This window comes from Staurois parvus, unplaced genomic scaffold, assembly GCF_062004578.1.
Source record: "Staurois parvus isolate SC_StPar_1 unplaced genomic scaffold, SC_StPar_1.0 ptg000580l, whole genome shotgun sequence".
NCBI classification, from domain to species: domain Eukaryota; kingdom Metazoa; phylum Chordata; class Amphibia; order Anura; family Ranidae; genus Staurois; species Staurois parvus.
The window spans coordinates 543,855-560,187 of record NW_028318376.1 but is presented as its reverse complement, the minus strand read 5'-3'; the positions used below and the strand labels follow the sequence as shown (position 1 = coordinate 560,187).

General features: G+C 39.8%; 1 protein-coding gene across 3 annotated transcripts in view; it reads left to right on the top strand.

Annotated features, from left to right (window-relative positions):
* BBX (BBX high mobility group box domain containing) overlaps nt 1-16,333 on the top strand; it is a 105,391-nt gene that overhangs the window by 57,421 nt on the left and 31,637 nt on the right. For 2 of the 3 annotated variants that reach the window (XM_089692241.1, XM_089692239.1), the window contains 5 exons: nt 14-123; nt 2,965-3,045; nt 11,112-11,189; nt 14,637-14,717; nt 16,058-16,138. In XM_089692241.1, the coding sequence (XP_089548367.1) occupies nt 14-123; nt 2,965-3,045; nt 11,112-11,189; nt 14,637-14,717; nt 16,058-16,138 (431 nt within the window). The remainder of the gene's footprint in view (nt 1-13; nt 124-2,964; nt 3,046-11,111; nt 11,190-14,636; nt 14,718-16,057; nt 16,139-16,333) is intronic. The other variant, XM_089692240.1, reaches the window with a different exon arrangement.

The following is a 16,333-nucleotide window of genomic DNA, read 5'->3' as shown; positions in this document are numbered from 1 at the left end:
GTTTCTTTGGTAGATCCAACACAGATGGGAGGACTTAGCATGTTGCTCCTAGCTGGGGAGCACGCCTTGACTGCACACAAGGATCAAGCTATGACTGCACAAGTTGAAAGTCCAGAAACAGAGGTTTGTATATATGTGTGTGTGTTTGTGTATACACACAAACAAGTCTTGTCGTGTGTAATAATATTAGGGCAGTTAGTTAGGAACTATTGAAAATGCTTTCAAAAATAAAAAGTCAAATCAGTATTTGGTGTGTCCACTCTTTGTCTTTTTAAAACAGCATAAATTTTTCTAGGTACATTTGCACACTTTTTTTAAAGAACTGAGGAGGTCGGTTGTTACAGACATCTAGAGAAACTAACCAGAGTAGTTCTGTGGATTTAGGCACTAAGTTGCTTTTCTCTTCACATAACCCCAGAGTGACTCATCTGCATTGAGATCAGGGTTCTATGGAAACTATACCGTCACTTTGAGGACTCTTTGCTCTTTTACTAAAGATAATTCTTTATGACTTTAACTATATGTTTGGAGTCATTGTCCTGCTGCAGAATGAATTTGGGACCATTCAGATACACTATATAGTCAAAAGTATTGGGACACCTGTCTCTACACAAACATGAACTTTAATGGCATCCCAGTCTTAGTCCATAGGGTTCAATATTGATTTGGGCCACCCTTTGCAGCTATAACCGCTTCAAATATTTTGGGAAGACTGTCCACAAGGTTTAGGAGTGTGTCTATGGGAAGGTTTGACCATTCTTCCAAAAGCACATTTGTGAGGTCAGGCACTGATGGGTGAGAAGGCCTGGATCGCAGTCTCCGCTCTAATTCATCCCAAAGGTGTTCCATCAGGTTGAGGTCAGGACTCTGTGCAGGTCAGTCAAGTTCCTCCACCCCAAACTCGCTCATCCATGTCTTTATGGACCTGGCTTTGTGCACTGGTGCGCAGTCATGTTGGAACAGGAAGGAGCCATCCCCAAACTTCCCACAAAGTTGGGCGCATGAAATTGTCCAAAATGTTTTGGTATGCTGACTCCTTAAGAGTTCCCTTCAGTGGAACTAAGGGGACAAGCCCAACCACTGAGAAACAACCCAACACCATATTCCCCCCTCCACCAAACTTTACACTTGGCACAATGCAGTCAGGCAAGTACCATTCTCCTGGCAACTGCCAATCGTAGACACATCCATTGGATTGCAAGACAGAGAAGCGTGATTTGTCACTCCAGAGAACACATCTCCACTACTCTAGAATCCAGTGGCGGCGTGCTTTACACCACTGCATCTGATGCTTTGCATTGCAATTGGTGATGTAAGGCTTGGATGCAGCTGCTTGGCCATGAAACCCCATTCCATGAACATCTCTCAGCACTGTTGTTGTGCTAATCTGAAGGCCACACGAAGTTTGGAGGTCTTTAGCTATTGACTCTGCAGACAGTTGGCGACTTCTGCGTACTGTGTGCTTCAGCATGCGCTGACCCTGCTCTGTCATTTTACCTAGCGTACCACTTCGTGGCTGAGTTGCTGCTGTTCCCAGTTGCTTCCACTTTGTTATAACACCACTAACAGATGACCGTGAAATATTTAGTATCAAGGAAATGTCACAGATGGACTTATTGCACAGGTGGTAACCTATCACGGTACCACGCTTGAATTCACTGAGCTCCTGAGAGTGATCCATTCTTTCACAAATGTTTGTAGAAGCAGTCTGCATGTCTAGGTACTTGATTTTATACATCTGTGGCTATGGAGGTGATTTGAAACACCTGAATCCAATGATTTGGAGGGGGGTCCCAATACTTTTGGCAATATAGTGTACCTCCCTGATGGTATTGCATGATCAATAAGACCATCCTGTACTTTTCAGCATTGAAAAGTCCAAATCGCCAACTCTTGTGTACAGTAATACAGCCCTAAACCTGCAAGGAAACTCCACCATGCTTTACTGTTTTCTCAGATGCTCACCTTTGTACCCCTCTACAGGACTTTGGTGAACAAAGTGCCTTTTGGTATAGACGAGCATTTCAAATTTAAACTCCTAAGTGCAGAGCACCAGCTGCCCTTTTTGTACACACTAGTCTTTTGTTTTCCTGCCTAGGCAAGTTGATTGGTCTTGTTTCCACGTCAGAGGTATGGCTGGTTATCCATATGTTTTCTATGAAGACCACTTCTGAACAGACTTCTCCAGTCTGTAGATGGATGTACTAGATTCCCACTTGTTTCTGCCAGGTCGAAGCTGATGGGGCCTCTGAAAAATTTTCTGATTGCAGGGAAAGTCATCACGATGGTGTTTTTCTGCAGCACCAAGTTTCCTTGACCTTCATTTTCAGTCCTCAATTTTGCTTGTTTTCTTTGTGCTTCCCCTGAAGAGCTTGGACAGCACATCTGGAAACTCCTTTCTTTCTTAGGTTGAATTTAAAACTCTCAAGATCATTCATCAGCATTTCCCTTTAGTCCACCATAGTATTTGGAATCCCACTATGAGTTTGATCACCTCTCGTATAGTGCTCTTTTCCCAATATTTTAGCTAAGATTAGCCTAAATTGTATCTCTTTATTATGTTCTCCAGCTTTAACTTTTCCAGTAACCCTTTGCTTTGACAACCATATAACCTACTTTCTGTGCATTTTTGATGCAGAAAAAAAGCACATTGAAACGCATGAGGGCCAGTTCACACCACAAAAACGCACTCCAGATGCATTCCAGATACGTTTTTGCTTACAGTTCACACCACACTCCATTCCCGTGTAGTTTTGATGCAGTTTGCTGTATTCCAGTACAGTTCTGTGCAGAAAAAATGCAGCATGTTCTACTTTTTTTTTTTTCAGCACCAGAAACGCATGCGCAGTGTTTCCCATGTATTCCAATAGGCCCTAGTTCACACCGGTGCAGAAAAGTAAAGTACTGTAGCCTCCAAAATGACTATTTCAAATTACTTTTCTCTATAACTTTTTCTTTTTACAGGTATCCCCAACTATTGCACAATCATCAGCGTCCGATTCTATACAGCCAAGTAAGACGTCTGCACTTTTTGAATTTGCAGAGGTAAGAAATTCCTTTTTTGTGTTCTTGTTTAAAATGTTAGGGTGAGACAGGCATTTGTCAGGTCTATTGTTGAACAGGCTGTAGCAGTTGTGATCTAGCTCCACATGCTCTGTTACAAGTCTGTCTCAAATATCAATATTGTACCGCGCTCCAATATATACAACTATGAGTGATGTTATAAAATTTTTTAGTGATATTGTAAATTGCTGAGTGTATCACCAATAATTCGATACTTAACTAAATCAATTATACTTCAATCCATAATTAATATAAATAATAAATATAAAAAATTGAAGAATAATTGATTTAGTTAAGTATCGAATTATTGGTGATACACTCAGCAATTTACAATATCACTAAAAAATTTTATAACATCACTCATAGTTGTATATATTGGAGCGCGGTACAATATTGATATTTAAAGTTAACACCTATACACCTGGAGAGGGTGTAATAAGTACCTGGCGATCTAATATAATATAATATAACATTTCATATAATTTATTTAAGCACGTAATTAATTAATTATTAATACTTGAGTTGTTCACATATATATTATTCACATTACTTTTTAAGCACGTAATTAATTGTTTTGAGAGTAAGAAAACTTCTAGTGGCTCACAAGTATTTATTTAATTTGTAAGTCTGTCTCAAAGTACATCTGTTATATAAGCTTTTCTAATGCCACTGCTCTTATTTTGAGCTTGTAATCTGTTGGTCAGAGATGGTAAATTCAAAATCATTTCATTAAATATTTAATATTTACCTGATTGATGAAAAATAGCATGCTCAAAATATTTATTTTTCTTTTAATTTAAAAAAAAAAATATATACTGTATAGCAAAAAACACTTTATTCCTGTTAAGTATCTTCTCAGTGGCTGGTAAATTCCAAAAGGAAAATATTTAAGTTTTTGTTCATTCCTTTGCTTTGTTACAAGTGCAGCGGTCAAAGTTTGCCATGTGTTTAACCACTTGCCCTCCAGAGGATTTACCCCCTCTACTTTAACTGACAATTGCACGGTCATTCAAAGCCGAACCCAGATGAAATTTACGTCCTTTTTTCCCACTAATTGACCTTTCTTTCGGTGGTATTTGATCGCCCGTGCATTTTTTATTTTTTGCACTACAATTTTGAGAAAAAAACAATATTTTGGACTTTTTGCTATTAAACATGTCCAGTAAAAAAATTAAAAAAATCAAATTTTGTCATAAATTTTGTCCAAAAAGTATTCTGCTATGTCTTTGGTAAAAAAAAAAAATCCCAATACGTTTAAATGAATTGGTTTATGTGAAAGTTATAGCATTTACAAATGGCGGTATATATACTAGGACTTTTTTTTTTCCTACTAGTAATGGCGGCATTCAGCGACTTTAAGCGGGGCTGCGGCGGGCATTCTGACACTGGGGGGGAACTAACTCTGTGTCATTGACATCCCCAGTGACACCAATTACAGTGATCACACAGCACTGACACTGTACTAATGACACTGGGCAGGAAGGGGTTAATGTGAGGGGCGATCAAAGGGTTAACTGTGTGTAGGGAGTGTTTTACTAGGGGGTGGGGGTTGTGTGCTTCACTGTAAGCACACTGATCTGGATGGCTGTACTGTGCACAGCCATCTGAGCAGTGTGCCCGAGCTGACGGGGAGGAAGACTGTAAGAAAAACAGTCTTCCTCCCCATCGGTGATTGTCAGTTATCACCAGCCGGGACCCGGTGTTTGACATCCGTGGCTGCAAATGGTGGCGTGGGTGCGTGCGCCCCCTACCCAGAAATGAAAATCACATATATGTACGTGATTTTGCGAACCCGGCTATACGGTGGCGGGGAAGCGGTTAAGGAACATGATACATTTAAAGTATACAAAAGAATATAACTACATGACAAAACTTTAGTACCTTGATATTTTCCTATGACAGGGAAATAAAAGTGAACATGCATTATTATTTTATGCTATTTCCAGTCTTTTTTAAATAAGTACACTTGTTTTGCTTCTACAAATCAATTGCATATTGCTTTGTTATATTTATTGTGATAGCTTCAGTTCTGAGCTCTGGAGCTCAGATCCATTATGACTTTGGCTCTACATCAGCTTCAGCCATTCATCTGCAAGTGTGCTTTAGCTACAGAGCGTATCTAGGAAAGATGACAACCTCTGCTCCAACTTTGAGTCATGCAGCCACTTCAAGTTCTGGCAAAGCCTGGCCAACTCAAGTATATATCCATTGCAAGCCTTTTCTTTTCATTCCTCATTGCATCATGGTTACTCCTTGAAAACCCAATTCCAGGGAAAATGTTTTACAAAAATTAAGGGCACACTGGGAAGGGTAAGAACCTATTATTTTGTTTTGCTAACTTTGATGGAGAGCTTGGCCCATTCTTTTTATCCTTGCAACCAAGGCAAAATATAAGAGGACTGGGGTTCAAAAGGGCAGGAAGAAACCGATTGCAAATAACCACTTACAGAGGTTCTAGCCTTTCCATGTAACAAAAAATGTGTTTTCTTTCTTGTCCATTGAGGGATTTGGGTTATAATGTCAGGACTGGACACCGGTAAACAAGTAAAAAATCCAGCCCAGGATAATTCTGCTTTTTTTTCCTTTGCTAAAGTCCTAGAAAGGTGAATGTATTTTCTTCAGCTCTGCTGAAAATTATTTAAAGCTGGCCATACGTTATACAATTTTCTTATTTAATTTCCTGTGGACTTTCTTTCAACTATGTAGTGCAAGGGCCTGCCTGGTTTCATACAAGATGAAAGTGTTTAGGTCTAACCTCATATTATATGGTTTTGGTAAATCTAAACGAAAATGTTGTAATGTATGGCCTGCCTAAGCAACACCGTTCCATAATTATCTTCCTAGACAGCTACCTTAGAGATGATTGACTACAACATCCACAGGAAACACAAACCAAACCATTTGTTAAAAGTAATTGTGATTATTGACCTTCCCCAGTGTAGTAAGGTCACAGTCTCTGTGTGGATTCCTCCCTTCTTACCTGATGGTTTCCCTGTGTAATATGCCAGTCCTTTTCTCCCCGTGAAGTTTTGTGGACAACTCTGGCAGATTTGCTGGCTTTACCCTGAAGGTTTCTTACTGCTTGGGGGGGTTGCTAGGGAAAAAATGTCACTTCTAGTCCACCCTTGGGGTGTTTTCCTCTCCTCCTGGTCACTGTTGTCTGAAAGAGTCTGTGTGTGGTGGGAGGGACGGCTTGTACTGCTAGGTTTCCGTGAGGAGTCAAGGTTAGAGCTGCTTGGGCTCTGAAGCTTTCCTTGTGCATAGTGATTGGTACTGATGCTGGCTCCACTGTAATTTATGAATTCCATTCAGAATAACATGATCTCAGTCCTTCGCTTCTTCAAATCTCTTATTTTAAATCTAAGGCCCTCCACTTCTATATCTGTTCCTCGGTGTTAAGATATTGAACCTAAGCTCTTGGTTTCTCTTTCTTTTCACCTGAGGGATAGACTGGTTCAGGGGAGCCATAAATACCTCTTAGCAAAATGAAGATGTCCGGCTTATATTCTCAGTCAGGATAAAATGTATAGAGGCCCATTGGGGGAATTTAGGGAGCTAAATGGTAAGTTCCCATTGGATGCTTGTAGATATTGCCAATTACAACATTTTTGTACTGTCCACCTAAGGGCCATTAGAGCAGCAGAATTTTTTACTGACTTTGAATCTTTATGGCTTAAGCAGCCCACTGATAGAGGTCTGTTATCTATTTCTTATGAACTGCTGAACAAACATGATGCAAATTCAGGCCTGTGATTTCTTAGGGAATGGGAGGCATAGTTAGGCTGCCTCTCTACAAACTTACAGAGCTGTAACATGTTAAGACTGGCACATATTTCCTCTATTTTTACAAAGATTCAAGAGACTATTTACAAACTTGTGTCAAGGTGGTATAGGGTTCCCTAAGATGTTGGTGGCTGTGTACCCTTCAGTCTCAGATGCTGGCAGGGTTGCAGTATACAGGGATTTCATGAACACATATGTTGGGATTGTCCCAAGATTAGACAGTTTTGGGCTGAGATTTGATACTTAATTTTTTTAATTACTGCTATTCTAGTTAAGGATTACCCTGTACAGTGCTTTTTTCATGGCACCGGCTCCATCAGGGCATATAAGAAGAGTATAGTCCCCCCCATCTATTAGACACTGCTAAGGAGCTAATCCCAGTTTTCTGGAAAAAGCTACAGATGCCTTCTATAGAACAGTGGGTGAAACAAGTTAATGAAATTATGAAAGCTGAGAAATGAGTGCATATATACAGTAATCACTACATGATTAGAACAAGGAACAAGAGTTAAATAACCATGCATCATGTGATGGGGGAAAGTTTGTATTTTGGTTTACTCAGAAATTTTTTATTTTATTGTGTTGGTAATCTAGAGACCATCCCACCTCCCCTCTTTTCCTTTTTTTTTTTTTGTTTGGGGGGATGGGGGGTTGTATCTCTGTATGGTTTTTCTTGTCTCTATATTGAATAGGGAGAAATAAAGATTATAAAAAAATGTATAGAGGTTTACAGGAGCAAAAAAAAAATGACCTTTTCTGTTCAATCTCTTAAAAAAATAATATTCCAAGAATGGAAAGATCCTGATAGAAAGCTTTTTTATGTCTTGATCTTAAGCGACACTTCCTCTTTAGTTGTAAAGAAATATTATTTAAATTCCCCAAATTAGATGCAGCTCTTTCCCAGGCATTTAAGGACTATTTACTTTAACTTCTTGGTGCCGAGCGCATGCAAATATGCTACCTCTTGGCGGCTGGGCCTTGGCTCTGAAAATGTACCGAAAGCGCATATCCTCTGCGCTCCCGAGACATTTACTGGCGCCTCATGGATAGGTCCCGATCGCTACTAGCCTTCAGGAGTTTTCCAATCATATGACCACTGTGACAGCCAATCACAGCAGTCACATGACTATAAACCCTAACTTGCCTCCAGGCATCACAAACCCCTTAAAGGGTCGGGAGGCGCCGGTGCCAAGGGGTTAAAGAGCTTGGGATGCCTCTGCTTTTTCTCTAGACTTTTCTTTGGCTTCCACTTGTGTGGAGAGGAACCTGAATGTATAGATTGAGAGACTTTGCTATCTCCTGTCCTCAGATACTCCGTCTAATCAAAAGTTCTTGCCATTGGTGGCTAAACTGGTGACCTTCTTAGCTGATGCCACAGTAGAATCTTTTGAAGCCACAGTAGTAGCAACAGCCCTAATCAATATTTCTAGAAGGGAAATATGGCTCAAAGCTTGGGAGAGGAATTCAAACTCCAGAAACAGACTCTCTGGAATTCCCTTTGAGGGAAAGTTACTCTTTGGTGTAGACCCCATAGATTCCTTTGATCTGATCTTTGCAAAAGAGACATTTCCCCGTAAACCTTAAAGTTTTGTAACAAAAAAAGTTTTGTAACCAAAAAAACAAGTTCCAAACAAATCCCAACAACGGTCAGGCCACCAAAGAAGATAATCTTTTGATGAAACTAAGGAAAGAGGGGAGTCTTGCTTTCTTTTAGTGAACTCTTATGTAGGAAACAAGACAGCCCTTTTGGTTTTTATAAATTTCAGGCTCATCAGTTTATTTTTTTTTTTATCACCAACCTGCCAAGGGACCAAAGGACGAATGAAGTAACAGGTCATTCTGCAAGTCCCAGAAAGCCAGCTTTTTGGGGGTTTTACTCCCCTGTTGTATCTTCTGGGAAGTACAGAATGATTATAAACCTGAATAGCCTGAACAAGCTCTTTCTGTTCATTTGTTTTAAGGAGATTTTATAGTCACGCTGGATCTTGCAGAATGCTTGCCTTCATTCTCAGAAACAGGAGATGTGAAAAAGTGATGGATGTTATTTTCTGTAGCTGTAAACTGGATACCAGGAAAATATACACTAAAGTATGAAATACCTTTTTTTCCTTGCATAGAAAGCTCAACAAGGTTAGCTGTTTAGTACTCACAATCTTAGATTACCTTCAGTTTAGGGTCGAAAAGGGATGTCACCTAGCATCCTTAAGGTACAGACTGCAACTCTGTCAGCATTTTTGGAAACTCAACTTGCAGAGGATCCTCTAATCAAAAGATTTCTGATCGCTAGAGACCATTGCATGCCAAGAATTGTTAAAAACTATTGCCTCCTGGGAGTTAATTGCAGAATTGGGTGCCCTCACTAAAAAAACATCTTAAAGCTATCAGTCACTGTTCTTCAAATTATCAAACATGAAAAATTACTTTGCTGTTTACCTTTACTTCGGTCAAGGTGTGCTGAGAGGCGAGTTGAAGCCCAGGACCTTTTCTGACCTAGGGCAATTCTGATCCTAACCCAGCCAAGACAGTGTTTTCTGGTCCCTCTGTCCAGGTCCAGCTCTCCAAGAGGAGCTTCTTTTTCCCATAGACAAAAATTCAGGATGCAGGTCTTTTGCCAGACACCGTCAAAATGATGAAACATGCTAGGCCAGCCTGTAAAGCAGCTCCAGGCATCGGATTCTGCGTTAGGCACTCCTCATTGGCATGTTGTGTGGGGGTGCTGTACAAGTCCAAGGCAGTGGTGATCTAGGCAGGTGTGACCCAGTCCCTGATGGACCCTTCAGGGGTATACTCTTCTGAAGTGAGTGAAGCCATGGTGCCGTGTTCCCCCAATGTTCTTTTGCAAGCTTTTGGCAGGTTTGGTTCTTGGAGATGCTCTGGCTTCTGGCAGACTCCCCTTGGCCTTATCTGGATCTCATAGACCTTCTATTTCAGGGCTTGATCTACAATCCTGCTTCTCAGTTGCTGGCTTTAACGACCTTGCTGTTGAGGTCCAGGTCCTGAGGGACAAATGCTTGTCAAATTCAGTTATCCCAACACTTATCCATGTTAGAGAGTCAACTTCTCGCAAAATATACCATCACATCAGGAGGGCTTCCCCTACATGGTTCGAATATCTAGATGATACTCCATGAGATGAATGGGATGGATTTCTCCAGTCAGGTTCAGGTATCTGAATCTGGCCTTGAGTACCCTCAAGGAACAAATTGCAGCCTTGGATATCCTCTTCCGGCATTCGTTATCCTCTCACCCCCTGGCAAAGGCCTTAGTGGAGGGAGTTGCTTATTTCGCTCCTGCTAGACACTGTCCAGTGACACTGTGGAATCTTAAAATGGAATATATGGCTCTTCAAAAAACCTCCCTTCGGACCTATCTGGGATATTGCCTTAGCTGAGCTCACCCACCATTTAGCTTTGTGGGTTTTTTTTAAGGTCACTTTGTGGTAAAAGCAAGGAAGCATAAAAAAAAAGTCTGTAGTGTATTAATGTTCTTTACTAAACCGACATGCAGTACATACAATTGTAGAAAAAAAAACAATTTAAGACATACATAGTACTGACATACATAAAACACACATGTACGTGCTACCTAACTTTCTACCGAATGAGCATGTACCATAGCAATATGCTAAAAATTAATTTAGCTAAGATTATAGTAGCTTCACGATCTCCGTAGGCAACCAGGACTCCAGGCTCTACTCTGCTAGCAATTGTAGGAAATTGGGTGCTAGCAGTATTTCCATGTGAAACTCCAACTTTGGTCTCTTGAAGTCTTGTTTGCTGTGCCCCCCCCCCTTTGTATTTCCTAGTTGTCTAAGGATATGCCTGTGTCTCGTATTGTACGATCAAGAAAATAGGATTTTTGACTTACCTGTAAAATCTGTTTCTAGGATTTATAGTACAGGATACAGGACCTTCCCCCCTGTTTCTGTTTGTGCTGATTGCTTGCTAAAAAACTGAGGATAACTGTAAGTGGGGGGGGGGGGGGTTATATAAGGATCCTTACAGTTCTGTTTGCCAGTGTCCAGTCACCTGAAGGTAGCAAAACATCACCCAGTTATTTAAGAATATGCCTGTGTCCTTTACTGTACTCCAATAAATGGATTTTACAGGTAAATCAAAGATCCATTGTTTGCTGTCTCTGTCCCCATTGGAGAGATCTTCCTGTTACTAATCATCTTTATAATGAAGACAGAAATATTTACTTTCTAATATTATTTTAATTCAGTGTTTTCAAGCTTATTTTTTGATAATGTGTATTGTATTCAGATTTCCTCCAGCACACCAAATTTGGAGGTATCATCACCTAAGCGATGCGAGACATCTGCACTGTTCCAGTTTGCTGAGGTATGGGATTGGCAACCATATTCTGTATAAAGTATAAAATATGTAGCGTACCACAAGCACTCATCAGTAGAACATAGGATGTTGCTACTAGATAGGTTGTTTAATCTAGCTTCATTAGGTGTGGATATTCAAGGTATTAGGGTGATGTTTAAATATTAATATGAAAATTGTTGCGGAAATAACACTGTATCCTGGTAACAAAAGAAAGTACACAGTGGGTGGCTTTCTAGTAGTGATTATGAAAGTAGTTTGTTAAGCTGGGAGGGTATAGCTGAAAAAGAAGTTTTGTTCCGTTGATTTAAAGGATAAGTCGTCATTGGTTTTAAACACCTGACTTAACTAAACTAATTATGATATTATTTAAAGTGGAACTTTAGTCAGAAAATAACGTTCTGCTAGATCACTTCAAGCTGGCCGCTTTTGCAGGTATAGCCATGTATAACATTAAAAATAAGTGTCTATACTGTTCAAAATCAAGTAATACTTTGTCTCACCCTGCTCTGCATACGTTAAGTTGTTAAACCCTCCTATCATTTACAGCCAAGGAAGCTGCTTCTGTTTGATCTGCAACTGCCATAAATGCTGTACATGTGATCAGTTATGACACCAGCCATTTGATGGGTTGGCAGTTTGGCTGAGGACACAAGCAAATGTGACATTTGGCAATCCTGGCATTTCAGGAATGTAACGGTTTTAAACCGGTAAATAGATGGGATTATTTATGCTTTACGATTTACTGCTGTTCAGGAGCTCTGGGCTTCAGCAAAATGGTAGCCTCCAGGAAGAAGAAACGAGCAATGCTGGAGGCAATTAACAGCACACACTAAATTGTTTGTATAAATATTAATGTGGAGGATGTGTACCTTGCTAAGGAACAATATTTTTATCAAGTTATTATGGGTAAATTTCCACTTTTTTTTTTGCAGGTTCATTGATCGTTCTGTCCACTAGATTCAGTATCAGGTTTTTAGTATGTTTTGGATACTGCAGCAGTCCCTAATTCCAAACTCTGTTCCTGTCCAGCTGTGAGAGTTAGGTGTTCCAGCATCTTCAATTGCATTCTCTTAATTAAGAAAAATAAATAACTCCAACAGGAAAAGCGGGAACCCTTCATCATGGCCAGGGGTAGACCCAGGTACTCAAGGGCAGATACAGTGAGGAACAGAAGTATTTGAACACCCTGTGATTTTGCAAGTTCTCCCACTTAGATATCATGGAGGGGGTCTGAAATTCACATTGTAGGTGCATTCCCACTCTGAGAGACAGAATTTAAAAAAAATTCAGGAAATCACATTGTATGATGTTTAAAGAATTTATTTGTCTTGCACTGCTGAACATAAGTATTTGAACACCTAAGAAACAGCAAGAATTCTGGCTCTCAAAGATCTGTTACTGTGCCTTTAAAAAGTCCACCTCTACTCCACTCATTAATCTAACTTAGTAGCACCTGTCTGAGCTCTTTAAAGACACCTGTCCCCCCCACAGTCAGTCAGACGCCAACTACTACCATGGGCAAGACCAGAGAGCTGTCAAAAGACACCAGAGACAAAATTGTGGACCTCCACAAGGCTGGAAAGGGCTACGGGGCAATTGCCAAGCAGCTTGGTGAAAATAGATCAACTGTTGGAGCAATTGTTAGATAATGGAAGAGACTAAAGACGACTGTCAGTCTCCCTCGGACTGGGGCTCCATGCAAGATCTCACCTCGTGGGGTATCACTGATAAGAAAGGTGAGGAATCAGCCCAGAACTACAAGGGAGAAGCTGGTCAATGACATGAAGAGAGCTGGGACCACAGTTTCAAAGGTCGCTGTCGGTAGAACACTAGGCCGTCATGGTTTCAAATCATGCATTGCATGGAAGGTTCACCTGCTCAAGTCATCACATGTCCAGGCCCGTCTGAAGTTTGCCAATGACCATCTGGATGATCCAGAGGAGGCATGGGAGAAAGTCATGTGGTCAGATGAGACCAAAGTAGAACTTTTTGATCTAAACTTCACTCGTCGTGTTTGGAGGAAAAAGGCTGAGTTGCATCCCAAGAACACCATCCCTACTGTGAAGCATGGGGGTGGTAACATCATGCTTTGGGGGTACTTTTCTGCAAAAGGGGACAGGACGACTGCACTGTATTAAGGAGAGGATGAATGGGGCCATTGATTGTGAGATTTTGAGCAACAACCTCCTTCCCTCAGTCAGAGCATTGAAGATGGGTCGTGGCTGGGTCTTCCAACATGACAACGACTTGAAGCACACAGCCAGGATAACCAAGGAGTGGCTCTATAAGAAGCATATCAAGGTTCTTGAGTGGCCTAGCCAGTCTCCAGAACTAAATCCAATAGAACATCTTTGGAGGGAACTGAAACTCTGTGTTGCTCAGCGACAGCCCCGAAACCTGACAGATCTAGAGGAGATCTGTGTGGAGGAGTGGGCCAAAATCCCTGTTGCAGTGTGTGCAAACCTGGTCAAGAACTACAGGAAACGTTTGACCTCTGTAATTGCAGACAAAGGCTTCTGTACCAAATATTAACACTGATTTTCTCAGGTGTTCAAATACTTATGTTCAGCAGTGCAAGACAAATAAATTCTTTAAAAATCATACAATGTGATTTCCTGAATTTTTTTTTAAATTCTGTCTCTCAGAGTGGGAATGCACCTACAATGTGGATTTCAGACCCCTCCATGATTTCTAAGTGGGAGAACTTGCAAAATCGCAGGGTGTTTAAATACTTCTGTTCCTCACTGTACCTCACTAGTACAGTCCCTCAGATATAAGAAATTGTAGCATGGTTTAACTGTCCAGCTCTACCTAAAACTAAACTGGGGGGAGCTACTGTTTAAGCATTCTGTAGATAAATTGTTTAGTAATACGTATTGATTGTAATAGCTGTCCTTAAAAGTCCACCTGTTGCAAACCTGGGAAGTTTATCCTGATTATATAAAAATAAAATGAATAAGCAGAGGTAAGTTGCATTCAGAAGAAAACATGCTAAAACAATCAGTGCATTAAGAGTAATAGGTAGCTGAATAACTCTACCTTTTTGCACAATGCTGTAAGTCTAAGTATGAACATGCTTAGAGTTGGAAGAGCAAAGGGATGGTGCTACTCCTTCCTTGTCCAATTTTAATCAAGGTCTGGTTCAAACCAGGCTGTTTTGTGTACCTGCAGTATATTTTACATTGGAAGTCCAGGACCTGGCTGTAGCAGGTCTTTGTGTTTCACAAGACTCACTGAGCAGAATTACAAATCATTTGGCTGGTGTAATAGTCTACTTGTGTAATTTTGTTTTTCTTTTTTAGTTTAGCTGTAAATTTCGAGCACTGTAGTAAAAAAGTTTAAATTAACACTGTTGAGAAAAAAAAACACAGTATTTTTTTTTTTTTTTATATTTCGTATATGCACGAGTTTGAGTAAAAAAAACGCAAGTCATTTTTGTTTGTTTTGATGTAGATATCATCAAATACTCTGCAAGTTCACAATCCAGATCCTCCGAAATGTTGTGAAAAGCCATCCCTCTCCCATTTAGCAGAGGTAACACAATACTGACAGTGTAAAAGATTTAAAAAAAAAAATAAAAAATTTGGATTTAGAAGCTGTGAATTTTTTATTGTTATCTGTGTCCCTGTTGAAATGTCCTAATTTCCTGTCATTTCCTACTCTCTACAAAACAAAAAAAATGTTTTAGCTGGAATTATACTTTGTTATGGAATTCAAGGTAATAACTGCTCCACGCAAGATAATAATTGATTGCATTAGTAATATGTCTATTTACCCATATTAAAAATTATTTTTTTTATATTGATATACTTAATTTGTAATCAGCTATGTTGTTGTCTACTGCCAGTCCCATACCTGGACAAAGAAAAATCTTTTTAATTATCCGTATTATTCCTAGCATTTGTTCTTTAAAGTGGTTGTAGACCCTTACATATACCCAGTGAAGTGACTTGCCTTAGATGATACAGAGAGATGAAACCAACCCTCCTACATACGTTGTACCGTCTGTCTTTAGCCCTCTCTTCTCTACATCCATTCAAAATGCTGAATTTATAAGGCTTGTCCTAGAGTTCATAAAAAAGTGGGTGGTGAACTGAAATTACACTCTGCAGAGCTCAGTGAGGAGAGCTCTGAGAGCTGATTGGAGGGAAGAGACACACCCCCTTCACACAGGAATAGAGCTGAGGCTGACAATCTGCTGGAGGCCCCTCCCATTTTCCTCTTGGTGTCAGGAAAGCTTGTGAGAAGTGATGCATGCTGATAGCGGAGGAACAAAGCAGCAGACAGAAATGACACTTAGTGCACTTAATAGAGACAAATACAGACTATAGAGGATATGCTTTGGTTATATTTCATGTATGAGGTTTACGACCACTTTAAATATAAATGATCTTAACAGTTAATGTATGTTTATTATTATTAGAGTAAAACCTACCACAAGTAATCCTTGATTTTTAATACATTGAGCACCATTTATTAATTGATCTAAGTAATTAGTGATATTCATATTGAGTTTTCACTCAGAGGTGCTAAGACAACCTGAATAACGTGGGCTTTTTAGTTTTCACCATCAGTCCACTCTAACTTAATACACTTTTAATTATTTATTTAAGAGATCCTTGGGGAACACATTTACCTTGGGGTTACCACATGTACTTATCTTTTTTGCTCAGTGTATTTCAGTTATCATTATCAGTTATCATTTGTGACTCTTCCTATTTTGTTACTGTTAAACCATTCTCAAAAACTATAAAGTTTCTTTAAGTTTCTGTTCCATATCATCATGGTATTGCGTTAGCCATATTTTAACAGTAAATCAGTACTTTTTTTTTTCTTCATTGAATGACTGATGGGTTTGTTGGTTTTGAGTGTAGATTTCCTCAAGCGCATCACATTCCGATTCATCTGCATCAGCAAAGCAGTGTGGGACATCAGCATTGTTTCAGCTTGCAGAGGTAACAACTGTAACATTTATCAGCACCTCCTTAATACTTGGGAAATACGACATATTCTGATTCAGCCTTTCAGGGAAGCTTAGGTATTTTGGATTAACAGACAATGGTATTACATTTCCTTTTATTTGTTTATTTTTTATTTTGGACAAGCATCATTTAGGAAATGTGGAGCATCAGTCCACTAGGCTTACTGTA